Below are 22,390 nucleotides of genomic sequence, written 5' to 3'. Positions count from 1 at the left end.
CAAATCACAGAGATCTGCCTGCCTTCTGAGTGTTGGGATTAAAGGCCTCCGGCACCATGCCCTGCATTGTTTGTTTTTATACTTTGCTTTTTAAGGTCTCTCAGAGCCCCAGGCTTGGCTGACTAGGCTGGCTGGTTGGCAGGGGCACTATGGGGTGCTTCTTGTCTTACTTCTCCAGTGTTGGCATCCCCTTGCCCTGGCTTTTTACATGGTACTAGGGATGGAACTCAGGTCCTCATGGGTATGCAGCAGGCACTTTACCCGAGAGGCATCTCCACAGCCTGGGAAGTGGAGACTGTAGCATTCAGCTGCCTTCTCTCACCTAATACATGGAAAAATGTGAAGTAAATGTCCCTAGCAGTCTGCTGTTGAGAAGTTAAATCACCTGATTCTGAAGCAAGGTAGGATAATGGAGAAGGAGGGATTCCAGCTTGGCCTGGCCAATAGAATCATCCTTAGCAAGTAAATAGAAGTCTGAGATAGATAGGTGATAGATGATAGATGATTGATAGATAGATAGATAGATGATTGATAGATAGATAGATAGATGATAGATAGATGATAGATAGATTAGATAGATAGATGATAGATAGATTAATAGATAGATGATAGATAGATGATAGATTGATAGATGATAGATAGATAGACGATAGATTAGATAGATGATAGACAGATACATAGATAGATAGATAGATAGATAGATAGATAGATAGATAGATAGATGATAGACGGTAGAGAGATGATAGATAGATAGACGGATGACTGATGATATAGATGATAGGGAGATGGTAGATAGATACAAAGATATATACATGATAGATAGATAGATAGATAGATAGATAGATAGATGGAAGGATGATGGATATGAAGATAAATGAATAGAAAGATGGATGGATGTAAAGAAAGATACATAGAAAGAGATAGACAAACAAATGGATTGATGGATAGAAAGATGATGGATGGATGGATGGATGGATGGATGGATGGATGGATGGAAAGACGGTTAAATTGTAGATATCTATTTTGTGTACATATGCATACATGTTCCTATGTGTGTCAATGTGTGTGGAGGCCAGATGTCAACACTAGGTGTCTTCCTTAGTTGCTCTCCACTTTATTTTCTGAGACAGGGTCTCTCCCTGTACCTGGAGCTTGCAAATTCAGCTAGGCTGGCTGGCCAGTGAGCTCCAGAGATCCTCCTGTTTGTCTCCCCAATGCTGGGATTACAGATGTGTGCTGCCACGCTTAGCTTTTACATGAGTGCTGGGGATCAGGTCCTGTTTTATTGACTAAGCCATCTGCTTAGCTCCATATATCTTTTTTTTTTTTTTTTTTTTTTCAGTGGTAGGTACTAAACCACACTGGGCAAGCACTCGACCACTGAGACCCAGAAGTCTAAGAGCTTTCTCCTCAGCTCCGCTAAGCCGAACAGCTTTGGGGCTACCTGCCCTTCTGCACCCATTTTAAGGAAAAGCAGACAGCAGGCTCTTTCCCCTCGCTACCTTGCTGGTTGGTTGTTAAATGGCAGTGCCAAGGCCTTGTATAAACAGTTTCATACCTTCCTGGCACACTTGAGCAGCACTCAGGGACAGTATGTTCACTTAACAGCTGTTGGATAAATATCTGTCTGATGCACGAAGTTTAGATGTCTGAAGTCTTCGGAAAGACACTGTTCTAGGAACTGAATCAGAGGTTTTTGTTTCTTATGGCTAAAAGGTCAGCTATTTTAAAATGGAGAGGAGAGAAGTCACTTTACAAAATGACCCTTTCTTGACTTAGTGTTGTCAACAGTTTAGGCATGGCTTTCTGACAGTCTGTTTAATGGGGGTTTCCACAAACTCTGAGATAAGATGGCAGAGGGGAAATTTTTCTTTGGAGTCTTTTTTTTTTTTTTAATCACATGGCTTTGTATCTGTCACTGGCTTTGAAAAGTCCCATGTGCAATGCCTTCTAGCTTAGGAAGGTCAAAGAGGGCATCCAAGCATGGCTCACTCCTGTGTGTGCCTCAAGACTTAATTATTTTAAAGTATATCAGCTGGGCTGGTGAGAGGGTTCAGTAGGTAAGAGCACTTGCTGCACAAGCGTGAGGACCTGAGTTCAAATCCCTAACACCCATGTAAAATGCTGGGCATGGCCATGCACAACTATAACCCCTGTGGCTGTGGTGGTGAATGTAAATGGGGATCACTGGGCTTGCTGGCTGCCAGCCTAGCTCCAGGTTCAGTGAGAGAGCCTGTCTTAAGGGGGTAAAGCAGAAGGTAATAGAGCAGGACACCTGCTGGCCTCCACATGCACAGGCACAGGTACAGGCATAGGCACACACACACACACACACACACACACACACACACACACGTTCATCAGTCCATGTTGATGTAATGTAAGGTCTGCCTCCTCCTCTTCCTGACAAGGATGGCTCAGTGGGAACTATCCTGTATAGTGCACTGAAGGCTCTCAAGATGGCCCCCACCCATCTCTGGGTAGATTACCCATGTCCAATGCTGAGTTCCCAGTAACTACAGGTCCTCTGCCTCTATCGGAAAGGGTCCTACGATTCTCAAAAGTAGTTTTAGCATTTTTTTTTTCATCTTTTTGAGACAGGGTCTCCCTGTAGCCCCAGCTAGACTGGAATTTGCTATGCAGACCAGGCTGGACTTGAACTCACAGAGATCCACCTACTTCTGCCTCCCAAGTGCTGGGACTAAAGGCATGTGCCACCTCACCCAGCCATTTGTTTGTTTTGACAAAGGTCTCCCTGCAGTCTAGCTGGCCTGGAACTTGATATATAGATAGGCTGGCCTCGATCTCACAGATATCTACCTGCCTCTGCCTCCTAATATTGCCGGTACTGAAGGCATGTTCACCACTCCTAGGATTAGTTTTAACTATTTTGTCAAAGCTAAATATACTCAGCCAGCAAATCCTAGTTTCTGGGGGTTTACTCAAAGAAGTAAAAAACTTATCATCTCCATCAGACATGGGTGTATATACATGTGTGTATATAGCAGACTTTTTGGTTTTGGTTTTTGAGACAGTGTCTCACCAAGTAGCCCAGTCTGGCCTTTAAAACTGGTCATCTTCCTCAAGCTCCTGAGTGCTGAGTGGTAGCTTTAGTCTTTCTTACCAACACCTGGAAGCACCAGGATATCCCTCAGTAGGGGAACAGGTAACTCATGATGAAATAGGACTCTGCACTAGAAAGAGCTGAGGTGCCATGAAGACTTCACTGCACATTGTTAAGTGAAAGGAACCAATCAGAAGGCCGCACATTGACCTGGTCCGCAAGATATAAGAGCAAGAGAGCAGGTGTCAGGGCAGGGAGGCAGCACGGCACCCACCATCCCAGCCAACTCCTGCCACTATGCATGGCTCTACGACCACTGGCTTGTCCCCTAACAGTGGGCTCCAGTGTCCACTAGGGAGCCAGGTGAGCAGGTCAGTGTGGGCTCACCCTCTAACAAATGCAGCCCAGGTGCAGCCTAGAGACAGTGTGGGCAGCTGGGCCTGTGCAGAGCAGGGGGGCACCCTGTGCTTCCCATTCCATTTAGCTGGGCACCTGAAAGTTCTCAAAATAAATAAAATAACATTGATTGTGTGTTCATGGCTGGAGGTATGTATGTGTACATGTGGAGGCCTGGAGTTGACACTGTATGACTTTCTCCATCACTCCCTACATTTTTTGTTTGTTTTTAGACAGGGTCTCCCTACTCCCTAGTCCTAGCTCACCTGGAAGTCATTATGTGGACCAGGATGGACTCAATCTCACAGAGATCTGCTTGCCTCTGCCTTCCGAGGACTGGGATTAAAGGCACATGCCACCATACCTGGTGTCACTCTCCACTTTTTGCCACAGGGTCTCTCAAAATTGGCTAGACTAACTGGCCACTGAGTCTAGGGAGTCTCCTGTCTCTACCTCCCCAGTGCTTGGATAACAGGACAATGTCACTGTACCCAGCTTTTTACATGGGTGCCAGAATCTGCACTCAGGTTCTCATGATTGCACAGCAAGCACTTACCAACTGAGCCATCTCCACAGCCCGAAAGATTATTTTTGTTTTGCTTGTCTTTTTGAGACAGGGTTTCCCTATAGCCCCAGAGCTGGCCTGGAACTCACTATGTAGACCAGGCTGGCCTCAATCTCACAGAGATCCGCCTGACTCTGCCTCCCAAGTGCTGGGATCAAAGGCATGTGTCACCACACCTGGCTCAAAGATTATTTTTTTTTAATGTGTGGGTATGTCTATCTGTACACGCACACATAGAAGCCAGAGGTCAGTGTTAGGTGTGTTCCCCAGTCACCCACAAACTTTATTTTTATTTATGTGTATGACTGTGTATGTGTATGTGGGTGAAGTGCCCTCAAAGGTCAAAGAGGGCATTGTATCTCCTAGAGCTGCAGTTACAAGTGGTTGTGAGCTGCCTGACAAGGGTGCTGGGAACCAAATTCTGGTCCTTTCCAACAACAGTATGCCTGTCCTCTTAACCTCTGAGCCCCCAGCCTCCAGTCCCCAAAATTTTGTTTGTGTTTTAGGTTTCTGGTTTTCTGAGACAGGGTCTCACAGAAATTCTCTTAGCTCTGCCTATGGTGTGCACCACCATGCCCGGCTACCCCAAAGATTTTTTTAATGTATTTTTTTTTAGTGGGGGTTCTTTTTTGACAGACTTTTTTGAGACAGACTCTTCCTGTAGCTCCAACTGGCCTAGAACTTGCTATATAAACCAGGCTGGTCTAGGTCTCACAGAGATCTGGCTACCACTGTCTCCTGAGTGCTGGAATAAAAGGCATGCCCCACCACACAGAACTAAAAAACTTTTTAGGAAGTTAGTTTGACCTCACTTTCATTAAAAAAAAAAAAAATCCATGAAGGCCAGTCCTGGCATGGTGGTTATTGCAAACATCAAATACCAAGTGTCTAGGAAGCACTGTTCCAGATGCCTTTAAAGGCATATTCTCATAACTGTTAGGCCATCAGGGACACTTGGCTTTAGGCTAAAGGAACAATTGAGTTTACATAATCAGTGAGGGATGTGAATCATATACAAATGTGTTCTTGCACATAATTACTAAGCTATTCGTTTATTCTATGCAAAAATATATGCTAAGCTTAAATTTGACATCTTCAGATGTCAGCCCTGGGAGTGCTGGGCATTTCTCCTTTGCCCAAGCTTTGAATAACCACCTTTCCACAGCCCTCTTCGGTTCCTGTTCCCATTCTATTTGTGTGTGAATTCAAGCTTTTCCATAAACTTCTCTGGTATTTCAAGAAGGAAACTTCTCCCAACCCCCAGAAAGCCACCAGTGAGGTATTACACTTTTGAGGCTAGTCTGCTGAGTCTTCTATTGAACACATTTGTCTTTCCTTTCCTTGAGTATTTTAAATGTCCCAGCTGAGCCACGTGTAGAGATGCACACCTTTAATCTCAATACCTGGGCAATAGAGTTCAAGGCTAGCTTAATGTACATATAGCCTTCCAGGCTAGCCAGGACTACATAGTGAGACTGTCTCAAAAAAATTAATAAAATAAAACACAATGAATATTCTAGCCTGCAAACCTTTTTTATTTTTATTTTATGTGTACAAGTGCATCGCCTGCCTGTGGGTAGGTACACTTGTGTCATGCAATGCCTGCAGAGGTCAGAAGAGGGCATCGGATTTCCCTGGAACCGGAGTTACAGTTGGTTGTTAGCCACCATGTAGGTACTGGGATCTGAACCCTCGTCCTCTGCAAGAGCAGTCAGCATTCTTAGCCACTGAGCCATCTCTCGAGCCCAGCAAACCTTTTTTGTTTTTTTATTTTTAAAGTATTTTTTTGGTTATTCATCAGCCTTTAGCAGCTGCGCTGTACCTCCAGCCCTTGGCTGTCTCTGGACGTCCAAGGAAGGCGAGCCTCTCAATGATTTTGACGAAGGCAGAATTTAAGCTTGAGATTGGCAGATGGACTGAAGTTGTAAAGAGGAAGATCCTACAGCAAGCCCCCAGCCCTCTGTTTGTGTGGAAAGGTCATTGCTTAGAATCTTGAGTCTTGAGATGTAAAAGTTCTCATGCAGTTGAAGTAGTGTATGGGTTGACATCCAGGAATCATCTGATCTCATGTCTAACACTAGTGAATCATTCTTCCTGCATTCAACCTCCTTTTGGTATGCTTCACTTAGGAGACTGGATTCTAAATAGAGTGTCTTACTGTTTTCCAAGGCTACTGAGAAACCACTAAATAGCGGGAAAGTCCTTACTTGTTCTGGTTAATATAACTTCCTTTCTATGTAGATAACTGATTTTCAAAGAAATGCAGATAAGACTTTATTTCTCAGTAACATTAGCTGTCACAGCCCTAAACCCTTGAGCAATTTGCATACAATTAAGAGATTGTGACACTGATTTTTAAGCTAGATGGCTCAGCTCTAGAATTTAGGCATTCAGACTTCTGTTGAGTTAGGAATCTTTTCAGAGTTGCATGTAGATTAGTTGCATGTAGATAATTTCTGTATATTTAAAAAAACCCACTCAGGAAATGTCTACAATGTATAAAGGAGGAAAAGTAGTTTATTTTTTTCATGGAGATTTTGATATACATCTCATCAAGGTAATTGAATTACCAATTTCTTACATTAGTAATAATCAACAGTTCAAGAGAGGGAGGGAAGCAAGCGCTATTGAAGTTTTCAGTAACCTCTTAAAATTCATCCTTTACAATTATCAAGGTTGGGGCAACCGAAATTATATTTTTATCATGGAAAAAATTAAAGTCCCAAGCTATAATGTTGAACAGAATTGGCATATTTTTTTTTAAAGAAATAGAATTTCTTGGATAGGACCAAAAGCTCATTATAGAATGCTTGTGTTTTCTTTCTTCTCTCTGGAACATCAATTGCTGGCAGCTATTGTATTAAAAAATATATATTCACTATCATAAAAAAGTATTTTTATGTATAAGAGTGTTTTGCCTGCGTGCAAGTGCGGAGGCCAGAAGGTGTTGGATCCCCTGGAATTGGAGTTATGGACAGTTGTTAGCCATCATGTGGGTGCTGGGAATCAAACCTGGGTCCTCTGGAAGAACAGCAAGTGTTCTAACTGCCAAGCCATCTCTTCAGCGCCTCCCACCCACACCACAAACCTTTTTAAGAAACCACAGGAAGATAAATTGGAACTGTTCATAAATCCCAAGTACAGAAATTTCCACAGAAGGCCTTCTCAATTTCTTATCTTGTGTCTCACTACACAGCCTAAGTGGGCCTTGAACTCAGTCCTCCTGCCTGAGCCTCTCAAACACTTGCCTAGATTGCAAGCATCTGTCACCACACTTGGCTCTTTCTCAACTTTTTTCTTTTTATTTATCTATCTATTTATTTATTTCTCAACTTTTTAAGAAATGAAGTCCTCTTTTACTTGGGTAATTAAAAAAAACAAAAACGAAACACATTGTGTTTTAAATTTCATTATTTTTATTTTTTATGTGTATGAGTATGTTGCCTGCATGTATGTAAGGGCACTCATGTCATGCAATGCCCACAGAGGTCAGAAGAGGGCATTGGATTCCCCTGGAACTGGAGTTATGGATGGCTGTTAGCCACCACGTGGGTGCTGGGAATGGAACCTGGGTCCTTTGCAAGAGCAGCCAGTGCGCTTAACTGCTGAGTCATCTCTCTCCAGCCCCACATTGTGTTTTGAAAATAGATGGTTTTCCTTTTTCAAAAACTCTAACATAAGCTTTTCTTTTTTCTTTTTCTTTTTTTTTCTTCTTTTTTTGTCTTTTTGAGACAGGATCTCCCTGTAGCTCCAGCTGTCCTGGAACTCACTATGTAGACCAGGCTGGCCTCGAACTCACAAAGATCCACCTGCCTCTGCCTCCCAAATGCTGGGATTAAAAGCGTGCGCCACCACACCCAGCCCTAACATAAGCTTTTCAAACATACCTGGCCACCCATGCTATGATGCTGTCCCCTCAGAGTGAGCCTCCATGAAGGCAATGACGGGTACCAAGTGCACACATATGCCAGCCTCACTGCACAGTCCCTGGTGGCCCAGGGAGCAGGCCCCTCTCATTCCTGTTTCCAGGGCTCTCTCTGGATAAGACAGTAATATGAACGCTAAGCTGTTTGCTTTTTATTAAATGACTCATTGAGAGTCTAAAAGTCACATGGCAATTTATAGAATAATGCTCACGAACACACTGCAGACTACATTGACAATTCTGTTTACCATTTGGATGATTCTTATATGGGTATCCAAATGTATAAACACCAGCATTTCTTCTTAATCTGGTCCTACGTGACTATAATTCCTGAGGCAGCTCAGAGTCTGAGGGTTACATCCCTGGATGTAAACCAAGTCCCACGGGGGATCTGGGTATTTATGTTCCCACATAGAACACAATGGGATTCATAACTCCAGTCACAGTGCACATTTAAAAATGGAAATGGGGCTTGTGCAGCGAGGCAGAGGTGGTCTGAGTTGAGTCCACAGTGCTCAAAGCCAAGAGAGACACTCTTCTGCGGGCTGTGATGAAAATGCCGACTGTACCGAGACCTGCAGCTAGCTGCCTTGACCCAGAGAGCCCAGAGTTCAGAGAGCAAAGACCACAAACCTCAAACAGGAAAACCTGATTATCAGAGACTAGGAAGTACGGCACCTGAAGACCAGGTCTAAGGGAAAAGGTTCTGAAACTCAACGTAACTGGCCGATATATAGAAAATATCAAAGATCTACAGACAGCAAAAATAACAAGAGGAAAAAACTTTATTCCTTTGAAATTTTCCAGTGAATCAACTAATTCAGAAATAAGTCTGATGATAATCAAACTATGCAGTTATTACCAATTAAAGATGATTTCTGAATTCAAAATATGACATTAAGTCAGGCATTTTATCTTAAAAATAATAAGTGGGGGTTCAAGAGATGGCTCAGTGGTTAAGAGTACTGGGTGTTCTTGCAGAGGACCCGGGTTCGATTTCCAGCACCCACATGGTGACTAACAACTGTCTGTAACTCCAGTTCCAGGGGATCCAACGCCTTCTTCTGATCTCCTCAGGTATTATATGACTGACACAGGTGCACTTACACACATGCAGGCAATACACTCATACATATAAACTAATTTTTTTTAAAAAAGTAACCAGTGACTGCAGAAAAACCAGAAGCTGGCAAGCTCAAGAAGGCTGTGCTTCAGTGTTATCGGGCCGACTGTTAGCTTGTGCAGAAACCGGCACAGGTCAAAGATGAGGTTCTGCAGCAAGGAACTTCCAACTGTGTTCCCTAAATCACAAAGCCAGAGCTGTGCACACTGGCAGTGTCAGAGCCTCAACTATGACCGAACCACTACAGTAAAGCAGTGAGCACTGACTCTGTGAGCTCCACACTCAAGAGCGTACTCCTGGGAAGCTATCGGAAGTCACCACAATGACACCAGTGCACTGGCAAGCAAGGCCGCCTGGGAACCCAAGCGTTACGATCAGAAGAGGGCTTGTGAAAAAGGCCCACTACAATGAAAACAGCTTTAGCTGTTGTCAAACCCAGTTCTTCTCAGGACATAAAAAGAAATAAGGCACTATCAAGAAGTGTAACACCTGAAGTTGACGTGAGGCCTGATTCACCAAGCTGACAGAAAAGTGCAAAACCAGTTACCAGACTTACTACAGCAAGAGCAAGCGCTGATAGATCAACTCAGCCCAAGAAAACCACAGCACAGAGAAAAGCATCTCAATGGGTGGACAGCTGGCAAGGACGAGCGCTAACAAGGCCTCCTCATTCAACAGCTCCCACCTATGCTGGAGGAAATGGAAAACCAGTCCAGCCCTTGGTCCTCCACGGCAGATGAACGAAGTTTATCTACTGAAAAATAAAGCATTTCTGAATGCTTGGACCTGATGAGTAAGGGATGCCCCAAAAGAAATTTAATGCACACTGAATGACCTGATTAGAAATACTCCAGATGCCAAAACACCTGCTAAATAATAGTATGCCTGTACTTACTGAACCAATCACAAGTGTTACTGAAATCTAAGAGAAGGCCATTCACACAGGGGCTCAGCCTCCTGAAGAGATGTGACACACAATCAGGCATATCCTAACAGTGAAGAGTTGAAAGTTAATTTGGGAGAAAATATTGAGGAGGCTCATGCAAACAAGGAACATACCCAAGCAGTCAACACTGGCGTTGTATACAGTGTTCATCTAGAGCCAGGAAGACCAGAAGTGGATGAACACAGTAGAAATGCGGTTCAATATCGGGAAAACCGCCAAGGCAACAGAAGATCCAATCGGTGACATCACAGCCCGATTCAGAAACTGGAGTGGGTTGCATGATTCAATATAATGCATCTTCTGCACCATGCTTATGAAGTACACAAAAGATGCAACACAACAAAGTAAATTCTACATTTAAAGAGCTGTGGTCCGTAACACAATGAGAGGTTCCCAACGGCAGGCTTGCTGAAAGCCCATGCCTGTCTCCACTGGATGGCCATCAGAGCTGAGAGCTGTTTGGTGTGCCCTGGGCTCTCTGACATACGAGAGTAGAGAAATAAAGCTCCCAAAGGAATGAGAGGTTAGAATTCTTACTCCTGGGGAGTTTTGTTTTATACGGCTTTGTGATTCCTTTAGGTCTGGAGTCACTGAGGTGCCTAAATATTCACAGCAGTGAGTTCGTTCAACAATGTTGCTCAATGTTATAGGAGCAGCAGCCCTTCTGTGTGTCAGAAATCTAAGCCTGCTTGTGTCAATCTCTACAGACTGTTTTTCTTTGATATATGTGAACTTTGTCAGCTTGTTTACTGGTTTTTTTAAATAAAATATCAACGGGCATAATGGTGCATGCTGTTAATCCCAGCACTTCGAAAGGCAGAGGCCAGACTGAGACACAGTGAGACCATTTCAAAACCACAAAACCCCAAACCCAAAAATCAGACAAACACATGTTAGTTTGTTCACTTTACTAAATTTAAGTACAATAATGATGCACCATCAGAAAATGTATTCTAAACAGATTTTTATTTCTATATTGAAAATAAACAAAAAAATGGAAATGGGCCTTCATAAGACCCTGCACCACATATACACTGTTAACCCAAGAGGTCTTCGCAGACTCTTATCACTTGTGATATTTGCTCTAAAGGGATTTCATTCATTACTTTCTGCATTAACATTAAATTCTCAACCCGTCTGTGAAGAGTGGACTCAAATTGGCATCGCCTGATAAAAATCAGATCAGTCAACGGTCAGTTACACCAGTGCCCCACACACTGTCAGGCTGTATGGCCCTCACAAGATCATTTGAGGACACCTTGAAATCCTTGCCAGTCAGGAATAATACAGTAACAGCTGTATTCAGTGAAAGGACAGTGGGCTGTACTTTGAAAACTCCCTTAAAAAACAGCAAAGTAGCATTTAGAGACAGCTCTTATGATTTCCTATCCCAAGAGTAAAAACCGATGTTTAGTAAGTCTTTTAGGGCTGACGTTCTTGCAGCCGTTACTAATGGCACAAGTGAACTGTCCATGGAACTCAGACAATGCCTCTATTAAAGTTCCCATGTGGCACTTCTCCCAAGGCCCGTCTCTTCATGCTTATACATCCTATACATAATAAAATAAACTCTTTGTTTTACTTATATCAAACTAAAAAAATTATTTTCCTTTTAACCTTTTCATTAAGTCTTCTAGTATAAGCCAAAGTATTCTTATGAAAGAAAAAGAGCATTGTTATCTAGCTTAAAAGTTCAATGTTGGGCAGTAATTCATATTTTTTTATTAAAAAAAAATCAAACTTTATAGGAATAAGTTCTTAAGGGATTTAATGTTCTTTTTAATGTTTTTTTCAAAACATGAATGATTAGCTGGGTGTGGTGGCACATGCCTTTAATCCCAGCATTTGGGAGGCAGAGGCAGGTGGGTCTCTATGAGTTCAAGGCCAGCCTGGTCTACATAGTGAGTTCCAGGACAGCTAGGGCTACTGGGAGACCAAAAAAAAAAAAAAAAAAAAAAAAAAAAAAAAAAAAGAATGATTCCACAGATCCATATAATTACAACTGAAGGAAGTTTAATGAGCATGCATGTCATGGATCAGAACTCACAGATGAAGACCTGTGCCTATGTTCTCTATTTTTTTGTGCTGCAACTGAGCCCAGGGCCTTGCACATGCTAGGCAAGTGCTCTAATCAAGCCACATCCGCAGCCCTTAGAGATGGCTTTTTTAAAAGAATGTACAAAGTACTAAAAAGCTGTTTCACTTTTCAAACTTAAGAAATTTTAAAATGCATCCTGAAAACAAAACATTTTCTTTCTAGTAGCATCCAGTAAGCTAGATGGCAGTTAGCTTTTCACAATGCAGTAAAACACCAGGGGCTGAGAGTTTGCAGTAATTCAAATGCTTACAAATAATAGTGGTTTAATTGATAGCACTGGGGCAATAAATAAGTTACTTCACAGACAGGTTTGAGATCAGATCCAGTGTACATGTCATCTGTTGACTGCTTGTGAAGAGTGAAGCTCCTCAGTCTTGGCACTTGTTTGCCTCTCCTTCCCCAGGTGATCATCTGGAGGAAATACAAGTGTTAGGACTTACCCCAGCTCAAAACAGGTGGACAGGCAAGCATGTCTATATGAATTTTTAGGCATCAAATATTTAATGCCTTTTTATTATTACACTTATTGATTGGGGGGGAGCAGGTGCCTCAGCACATGTGTGGAGGTCAGAGGACAACTTGAGGGAGTTGGTGCTCTCCTTCCACGAAGTAGGTCCCAGGATTAAACTCAGGTCAGCAGGCTTGGCAGCACATGCCTTTACCCACTAAGCCATCTTGCTGGCCCTACTATGTGAGTTCTATAGATGGTTTAGGATAATGAAAACAACTTCATTTCTTGAACATCACTGAGGACATCATAAATGTGCAGTGTTAGGAATTCACTGTAAGTATTCAAAAGTGTTTCTTGGGTTTCTTTACATACCCCAGGCTGTCCTAGAACTCTTTATGCAGCCCAAGCTGGCCTTGAACGCCTGATGTTCCTGCTTCAGCCTAAGTGTTGGCATCACAGGCTTGTGCCACATACCCACACATACAGTTTGAATTTCTTTTTTCTCCATGAGTAAAGTGTGACCTAGAGTACCATGTGGCCAATCACTCTCTAAGATGTAAAGAATGGAACTCACGAGAGAGGGCAGGTGTACAGTAGCACTGAGCCATTAAAACAACAAAACTTCTACTGGAAAAGCCTTCCAGCAGCACCCTCTTGTGGTAAGAAAAAAGAGGCACAGTTTAGATCTTCCTATTAAAACTGTAACTCTGGGGCTGGAGAGATGGTTCAGTGGCCAAGAACACTGACTGTTCTTGCAGAAGACCCAGGTTCGAATCCCAGCACCCACATGGCAACTAACAACTGCCTGTAACTCCAGTTCCAGGGGATCCAATAGCCTCTTCTATCCTCTGTGGGCATTGCATGACACGGGTGCACTTACCTACATGCAGGCATAACACTCATACACATAAAAATGATAATAATGAGCCGGGCATGGTGGCGCATGCCTTTAATCCCAGCACTCGGGAGGCAGAGGCAGGCGGATCTCTATGAGTTCAAGTCCAGCCTGGTCTACATAGTGAGTTCCAGGACAGCTGGGGTTCAGGGAGACCCTATCTCAAAAAGACCAATAAATAAATAAATAAATACGTAGGTAGATAGATAGATGATAGATAGACGATAGATGATAGATTAGATAGATAGATATAAATATAGATAGATATATATGATATATCTGTAACTCTATCCAGAAAATTGTGGGAAATAGTTTTCAAATTCCAGGATACAGGGTCCACAAGATGGCTCAGTGGATAAACAAGCTCTTCCTTCAAAGCCTGAGGACCTCAGTTAGATCTCTAGAATACACATGGTGATTCCCACAAGTGTCCTCTGACCTCCAAATGTGCACAGCAGCATATATACACACACACACACACACACACAAGTGTAATAAAAAACAATTAATAAATTGGGATAAAGAGGTGGCTCAGCAGTTAAGAGCACTGGCTGTTCTTTCAGAGGACCCAGGTTTGATTTCCAGCGCCCACATGGCAGCTAACTCCAGTTCCAGGGGATCTAACACCCTCTTTTGACCTCAAGGGCATTGCACAACATGGGCGCACTTATATACATGTAGGCAACACACGCATACACATAAAATGAAAATTAAAAAAATAATAATTTAAAAAATGCAGAGGGAAAACTAGGTTCCTGAGGGTATACCATCCCAGACACCAAATACAACTGACAAAACCTTCCCTGTGACAACTGATTACAGGAAAAAAATATAAACTTAAAGCTACTAGAAAACTGTAATTTTAGACTCAAATCACACACGGAATCTGCCATTCCTTAGGACAGCGGGATGGCCCACAGATGTGAGTTCTCACCAACTGGTTAGCTCAGGACAGACCCCTTTCTGGGTCAACAAAACATGAAAATGTCTTTCCCTCAAGTGCAGGTAAACTTTGCTAAACTGAACAAAATTAAAACTTTCCTTAGGACATAATGAATTTAGGTTTTCTAGAAAACTATTTTGTTTACTTGTGTGTGTGGCATATGTGCATGTGTGTGTGAGGGTGCACACATCTGTGCATGTACATGTAGAGGCCAGGAGAATCTTCCTCCACCACTCTCCACCTTCTTTTTTGGGACAGTCTCTCAATGAACCTGAAGCTCACCATTATGGCTAAGCTGGATGGCTGATGAGGGAGCTCCTAGAATCTGCCTGTTTCTGCCCCACCAACACTGGGATTACAGGCATACATGGCCATGCCTGGCTTTTATGTAGGTGCTGGGAACTGGAAGTCAAGTCCCGTTGCTTTCACAGCCAACATTCTTATCCAGTGAGCTATCTCCTCAGTCCCCTAGAAAAGTATTATTTAAAAATGATGTCTAAGCTGGCATATGCCTGTAATCCCAGCTGAGGCTAGAACAGGTCTTCCATAAGCCTGAGGCCAGCCAAAATTACAGAGTAAGTGCCAGGTCAGACAGGGCTATACAGAAAGAGCCTGTCTGAAACAAGTAAGCAAAGATAAAATTAAATTTTAAATTTTAAGACTTTTAAAATTTTTATTACATTTATTTCTCTGTGCCTGTGTATGCACATAAGCACATATGCACAACAGATACATGCGGAGTTCAGGGACAACCTGTGGGAATCATTCTCCTTCAACCTTGTGGATCCTGAGATTCAAACTCAGGCTGTGAGGCTTGGCAACGAGCACCTTCATCACTGAGTCACCTGCTGTGACTTAATCCCAGCACTTGGAGATAGAGGCAGTAGCTCTCCGTGAGTTCTAGGCCTGCTGGGGTTACTAGAAGACCCTGTCTCAAAAAATAAAAAAAAAAACCAACCAAAACCAAAAAAAAAAATAACAAAAGTTAGTACTCTGAAAAAATATGGGCTATTCTCCTAAGAGTCAGTCTATTATTTGTAGATAACTGCCATCTACCACAGGAAATGTCTTGAAAATGTAAAGGAAGCACATAGCCATGACTTCTCTACATGCAGTTGCCAATCTTGCCTTTTATTTTCCAGTCTGGGAGAGGAAAAAGAGGACTTGATTTAAAAAACAAAAAAACTATATAGTATGGGAAGGTTAAGCTTTTCCAAAGACTATAAACTGATGTGAAAATTTGGGTTTCTTCAAGACTTTGACACAGAAATTATACTTAAGCATTTTTCCCACTCAACCTCTCTCCCTTTCAAGATTTTCTTTCTTCAGAGCACTTTGTTTTCAGGGGGCTGAGTAACACAGGCTAGCCATATAGACATGAGCAGAGTTAAACTATGACTCAAAACCTCAGGAAGAGACTACACTTGCTGAAGCTCAAAAGAGAATCTTTTGCCTACCCACTGGCTTTCTTCCACTTGGCTGCCAGTCGAGACTCAGGTTTGGGGGCTGGAGTGCCGACTCTGTCCGAAGTGCATTCTGCATGCCATCTGGAGGACTGCGCAAGAAATGAGCTAAAATTCCATATAAAAGAGGGCTACGACAGGAAGAAACCAAAAACAAAATCAATACACTTTGCATAGGTAGGAAAGGCTTAAGACACTGACTTTAAAGATAAGCTCTGACACTGAAATGGCCAGCTAAATCACTCATGCCCAAAAGACACAGGGTTATTATCCAAATGGCCAACGTTCAGTCTTAATTTAAAAGTATCATTTAACAAGAGGAACAATTTAAAAATCCACAGAAAACATATTAGCACCTTAAAAATCATATAAACTGAAATGATGTTCCAATCAATCCACTGGAATTCAGCTTGTCAACTCCAAGTTCAGCCCAATACTCCCCAGATTCTAACTCTGGCTGGTGGGCTGATTGATGTCTGTGGGGTTCCTTGTTGTCCAGTTAAGGTCCTTCCAGAGAGCATGGGGCTTGCCTTCAAATTCTGGCTTTGCTGATGGCCAGCTGTGGACTTTGGAAATGATTCTCAGCTTCCCAGGCTCACAGCATAAGCACAGTCCATAAGTGACAGCGGTGTTATGCTATAAAGGAGTTCACAAGTGTCAAGCGTCTAATCATGTGAATTTTGGTTACAGGAGAGCTGGGTGGTAAGTAATATCTGGAAGGCTATGTTAGTTTCCTCTTCCCCTTTACTGCATTGTTTTGTTATCACTCCTAATCACATCACCTCCTATTCATGAATGAGAAAACCCAGCTCAGAGCTGAGTTGGGGTCTCCCAGGCAGACCCGACTCCTATATTCTTTTCCATAAAATATGCTGCCCAGAGGTTTCTATTAGTCCCTTGCACACATGAAGGCGCTCTGCTGACAATACAGAAATGTTTTCAAATCTCCACTGAAAACACAAAGCGAGTTATTTTTCAGAGAGCTAGCTTCTGAGTAGCTGCTAAAATGATTCAAAGTATGACACTCCCTAAATACTCTGCCCTTGCCTGGGCCTTACTCACTTCTAACTGATGGCGTGACGTAGAAGGGATGGTCACTTCCTCCTTTCTTCGATCATGGTTTCTAGAGGCAGCAGATGCCTGCATTGAAGCAGTCCACGAACAGGCATGTGGGGAGCTAAGGCTATCTGCAGGCATATCCTGTGGCCATCAGAAGTCTGAGACCTCCTGAAAAACCCTAGGCTAGAGTCAGCTCGGCCTATTTCCCAGTATCACAAAAATAAATTCATGTTTCAAGCCCCAAATTCTTGAGGAAACTTTTGGGCAAAAGGAAATAATCATGTCTTACAGCAGCATTCTAGAAGCCTAGGAAAGCAGGAAAGTTTCTCAAGTGAGATGCCTGAGCTTTTAGGAGAGGACAGACTCTGCATCTGGTTAGAGAGATGGTTCAGCAGTTAAGAGCACTGGTTACTCTTGCAGAAGATCCAGATTCAGTTCCCAGCACCCACATGGCAGCTAACAACCATCTGTAACCATTCCAGGGGATCCAACTGGATGTACATGGTGAACTTGCGGGCAAAACATACACATAAAAAATTTAAAATTTAAAAGCATGTAAAGCAAAGTATAGTTGGGGGTACAGCTCAGTGGTAAAGAACTTGCTTAGCATGTCCAAGGCCTGAATTTGATCTCCAGGAACATCAAAAATATTTAAATTTCAAAAACTGAATTAAAGAAAAAATAAAACCAAAGCTTCACAACACCCTATCTACAATTCTAAAGAGCAAAGCTTCTGAGACTGAAGTTTTCTCCATAAATTTGGCACAAACTCACTTGGTAACATGGATTCAGTTATTATAGACTTTATGTAAAATTCCTCAAGTTTTACTGAAAAATATGTGATTATAGAAGGTCCCTTTAGGTCCCCTGGCACATCTACCTAGTACTTGATACACTATGGACCAGGTTTTTTTGGTTTTTGTTTTTAATATGAAAGCTTATGATTTTCAAGACTCATCTGGTTCCATAGGTTTTAGCTCATGCACTGCAGAGCTGCTCTGAGAGAACAGCACAGGCAATGGCTGGATGAGGCAAGCAAGCTCAGTGAGCAGAAGTCCCAGAGGCTTAAGAAACAGGGCTCAAAGAAGTTCCCTTACTTTCTGGAAAGATAGCTTATTTCACTCATCTGCAACAGATGTATCAGAGGCTACCAAGGAGCCAGGAAGAGCCTAATAGCTGCTCACTCCCAGCACCTGCTAACTGTAAACCAATGCCTTCTGTTTAAACTACACACCACACCTTACTGCTCACCCTCAGCCACTCTTAGACTCCTTAGTGTTTTCACAAGTTTCAAAGACTGTCCAAATCTACCCTTGTTAAAATATATCCCACTACTTTACTTAACACGTGACCTTTGCATCCATGACCACTAGCTCCTCAGGACAGGAATAAATACATCCTCCTAAAGATTTCCTTATAAAATAAATCTGGAGACACTGGTTAGATGACAAAGCCTCTTTTAGCCACAGGACTTCTCTGAGCTTATATATATATATATATCATGAATGACCAAGGGGGAATGCGATCCAGAGGCCTTCCTGCATGCTCCTCGTAGAACATGCACTCCCCAGTCACTCTCTGGAAACACTGCAGAAAACAGTGTGTGCTATCATACCTCCAGAGTTTACAGGAGCACCTGACACCCCAGCAGGCATAAGGCATGTTTCAGTGTGATAATAAAATGCTGGAAATAACCTAAATATCTGTTGATAGGGAAACAGATAAACCCATTGCAGTTCATAGAACACTATAGTTTAAAACAAAAGGGAGAGACGTGGGGCTGGAGAAATGACTCAGTGGTTAAGAGCACTGGCTGCTCTTGTAGAAGACCCTGGTTCAAAACCCAGCACCCACATAACTCCAGTTCCAGGGGATCCAACACCCTCTTCTGGCCTCCATGGGTACTGCACACATATAGCACACTTATGTACATGCAGGCAAAACACTACATACAAAATAAAAAAATAAAAAGTTAAAATAAAAAGGAAAGATGTAGGGCTAAAGAGATGGCTCAGCAGGTAAGAGCACATACCACTTTTGCAGAGGACTGGAGTTTGGTTCCCAGCACCCACATCAGGCAGCTAACAATCACCTGTAACTTCAGCTCCAGGGAATATCTGATGCCTCTAGGCTCCTCAGACACCTACACTCGTGTACATACCCCTACACACACATAATTAAAATTTTTAGAAACATTTATAAGGAAAGATGTTGCTAAGTTAGGGAAGGAAAGGACACAGAAAGGTAACCCTCAAAGATACCTTCACATTTTATGTAGTCTAAAAACAAAACAACAACAAAAATCTGAGACTCAAGGGCTGGAGATTTGGCTCAATGGTTAAGAATACTGGTTACTCCTGCAGAAGACCCAGGTTTGAATCCCAGCACCCACATGGCAGCTAACAACTGTCCGTAACTCCAGTACCCGGGGATTCGACAGCCTCTCCTGACCTCCTCTCCTGCATGACACGGGTGGTGAAAGATTTATCGTCCTCTTTTTTTTTTTTTTTTTTTTTTTTTTTTTAAAAAAAAAAAAAAAAAAAAAAAAAAAAAAAAAAAAGAGTACTTTAGACTCTTACAGAGGATCTGGGTTTGGGTTCCTAGCACCCACAGGGTGGCTAACAACTGTCTGGAACTTCAGTTCAAGGGATCCACATCCTCTTCTGGCCTCTGTGGGCACCAGGTATGCATGTGGTGCACATATACACATGCAACCAAACACTCATAAAATAAAATGAACATAAAAACTAAAACAAAGTGCAACATTCCACATCTAAGAGGAACTTGAGTATCTATACTTCTCTGCATGTCTGAAATCTGTAACTTTCAAACAAAGAAAAAAGATTTATACATGCTGGTGTGGAAGCACAACCCCTTCCACATGGAAGAAAATACACACAGATGGCGTTCAAGTGCATAGAATGTATCTGAATGATGCAAGGGAAAATGTTTGCAGGCCTCCTCTTTGGGGAATGAAGGTGTCAGTGAGCAGGTGGGAACAGTATCTTTTGTGCTACCCACATGTTTGCAACAATCAGCACTTTCACTAGAACCCAAACAAATTCTAACTACTCTCCTCAAAAGACATTTCTCCCAACTCCGGTCACTGCTCCTGCCCTAAGGATTGAGGGCATTTCACGTTAGTACACAACAGCAAGAAGGAAGCAGCTCCTTACACACATTCATGCCTTGTACCTTCAAGGCTTTTCTGTCAGAAAAAGATCATAACCTGCTTGGGCAGTGTCTGGAGTCTGACTACATATTAACAATAAAGTGAAATTCTGAAATAAAAAAAAAAACATATGCCGGGTGTGGTGGTGCACGCCTTTAATCCCAGCACTCGGGAGGTAGAGGCTTTTTTTTTTTATTTTGATATATCACAGTGAAAGATTTATCGTCCTCTTTTTTTTTTTTTTTTTTTTTTTTTTTTTAAAAAAAAAAAAAAAAAAAAAAAAAAAAAAAAAAAAGAATCTGTAGAACTAAGTTGAGGAATGCTTTCTTTTCTCTTTATCAGTCACACTGATTTTATGTAGCGAACCAATTTTCTTAGTAACTGAAATTGAATGCAATAAGCACAAACCATTCCCTCACCCAGAAGCCCAGGACCACTTCCTTTTCCCTCCCAACTCCTGTGGGAGCATCTAAACAGGACCAGGAAGATGAAAGGTGATCCTATAGAAGCTGAGAGGAAGGGGGACTGAGCCCAGGCTTCAGGTAGGGAACATTTAGTACAAAGGCAAAGTCCCTCGAAGCTACAGTGTCTCAGGGCACAGTGGGCAGTCAGGTCTGAGCAGATCCACTGAGAGGTGGGTAGAGCCATCAGGGCATGAAGCACCTTGCTAAGGAATGTGACTTGCTCACAGCTCACGTACACCATGGAAAGTTATTAAATGGTTTTAAACAATGTAGCAACTCCATTTTAGAGAGACAGAGAGCAGGGGAGAACAGTCAGGAAAGTGTAACTGGAGATAAACTAGTCAGGCAGCTCCTAAACAGTGTAAAGAGCATGGCCTGGGACAACGTGAATGAAGGCCAGAGGCAGAATCAACAGGATCTGTGAAGGACTGGTAGAGAAAGGACCAGGCAAAAATGCCCACGGGCTCCACCTCTAAGACCTGAGCAGCTACACAAGGAGCCTATGGGGAGGCACAGGAGGTGAAAAGCACACGCTTTCTGGACACACTGTGTTTGAGATGCCAGCAGAAATATGGCAGCCTGACTCAGAGGTGGTCTAGTTGAAAGCAGTTGTGACATACTGGCCTCCCTAAAGACTCACTTAGAAAAGAAGGGCACACAAGAAGAAACAGAAGTGAAAAACAGAAACTTGAGGAGTGCCCATGTAATTAAAGGAACCCTGCAAAAGAATGAAGAAGCCCAGGACACCATCAGGGAGACAAGGAAATTATTACATGACAGTAAAGAGCCAAAGAAACCAAGGACAGCAGCACTGTGAGGAAGAGGCGTCAGAATTACAAGAAGCTGCAGAAACTTGAGTAAAACTGAGTTTCTGAGGTCGGAAAAACACTTGGCCCTAGGGACACGACAGCACGTTAATTTTGGAACACTGCACACAAAGACCTTTGGGAAGAGTAAGTGTAAGTGGCATATAAAACATTTTATGGTAAAACACAATTATACCATGAAGGCAAATGAAAAAAATCAACAAACTTAGAAAGAGAAAATGAATCTTCAAAGAAATTTCTTGCTAGGGAAAGTTGCTTTGAGTTATGTACTCAGGCCTCCTAGGTATTAATTGTCAGTTAGGGGCTTGAGAAAATTTAAGAAGCACTAAACATAGGAAAAGAGCTAAGAAACTATCAGTATAAATAGTGAAAGAATTTAAGATGCAAGACAGCAAAAAACGAAAGCAGAAGGCAGACTCAGCAGATCTGTCATGAAGAAGCCATCAAGCCATTAGGGAGGGGAGCCTACAGAGGCTTTGAGAGAAGGGAGATCTGAATTTGTTCTTAAATTGAAGTAAGGAAGCAATGGGTAGGAAGAATTAAGAATGAGGAAGAAGGGGCTGGAGAGATGGCTCAGAGGTTAAGAGCACTGGCTGCTCTTGCAGAAAACCTGGGTTCAAGTCCCAGCACTAACATGGCAGCTAACAACCGTCCATAACTCCAGTTCCAAAGGATTCGACACCCTCTTCTGACCTCCTTGGGCACTGCACAACAAGGATGCACTTATATATAAGCAGACAATACATTTATACACATAAAATAAAAATAAAAATTAAAAATTAAAAGAATCTACTTAAAAAAAAAAAAGAGGAAGAAAAAGACAAAAGCCTTAGAAGAACTAAAAAAGGATCAAGAAACCAAGGGTGACTCTTAGAAAGTAGTAGAGGGCTATGGGTGCAGCTCAGGGGTAGAGGGTTTGCCTAGAATGTTTGAGGTTCAGGGTTCAATTACCAGCATTGAAACCAACCAACCAGGGGGCAGGGAGAGGGGCACATAAGA

At 42.5% G+C, this 22,390-nt stretch overlaps 1 protein-coding gene across 2 annotated transcripts in view; it reads right to left on the bottom strand.

Annotated features, from left to right (window-relative positions):
• Positions 1-11,962: 11,962 nt before the first annotated feature.
• Positions 11,963-22,390, bottom strand: part of Fopnl (FGFR1OP N-terminal like) — a 16,458-nt gene continuing 6,030 nt past the window's right edge. For both annotated transcript variants that reach the window (XM_008829876.2, XM_017797342.2), the window contains 2 exons: positions 15,864-16,000; positions 11,963-12,528 (listed from right to left, as the gene is read on the bottom strand). In XM_008829876.2, coding sequence (XP_008828098.1) covers positions 12,452-12,528; positions 15,864-16,000 — 214 coding nt within the window. In that variant the 3' untranslated portion in view covers positions 11,963-12,451. The remainder of the gene's footprint in view (positions 12,529-15,863; positions 16,001-22,390) is intronic.

The sequence above is a fragment of the Nannospalax galili genome, unplaced genomic scaffold (assembly GCF_000622305.1).
Source record: "Nannospalax galili isolate Female #2095 unplaced genomic scaffold, S.galili_v1.0 scaffold32, whole genome shotgun sequence".
Taxonomy (NCBI): domain Eukaryota; kingdom Metazoa; phylum Chordata; class Mammalia; order Rodentia; family Spalacidae; genus Nannospalax; species Nannospalax galili.
This window is presented reverse-complemented; position numbering and strand designations above follow the sequence as displayed.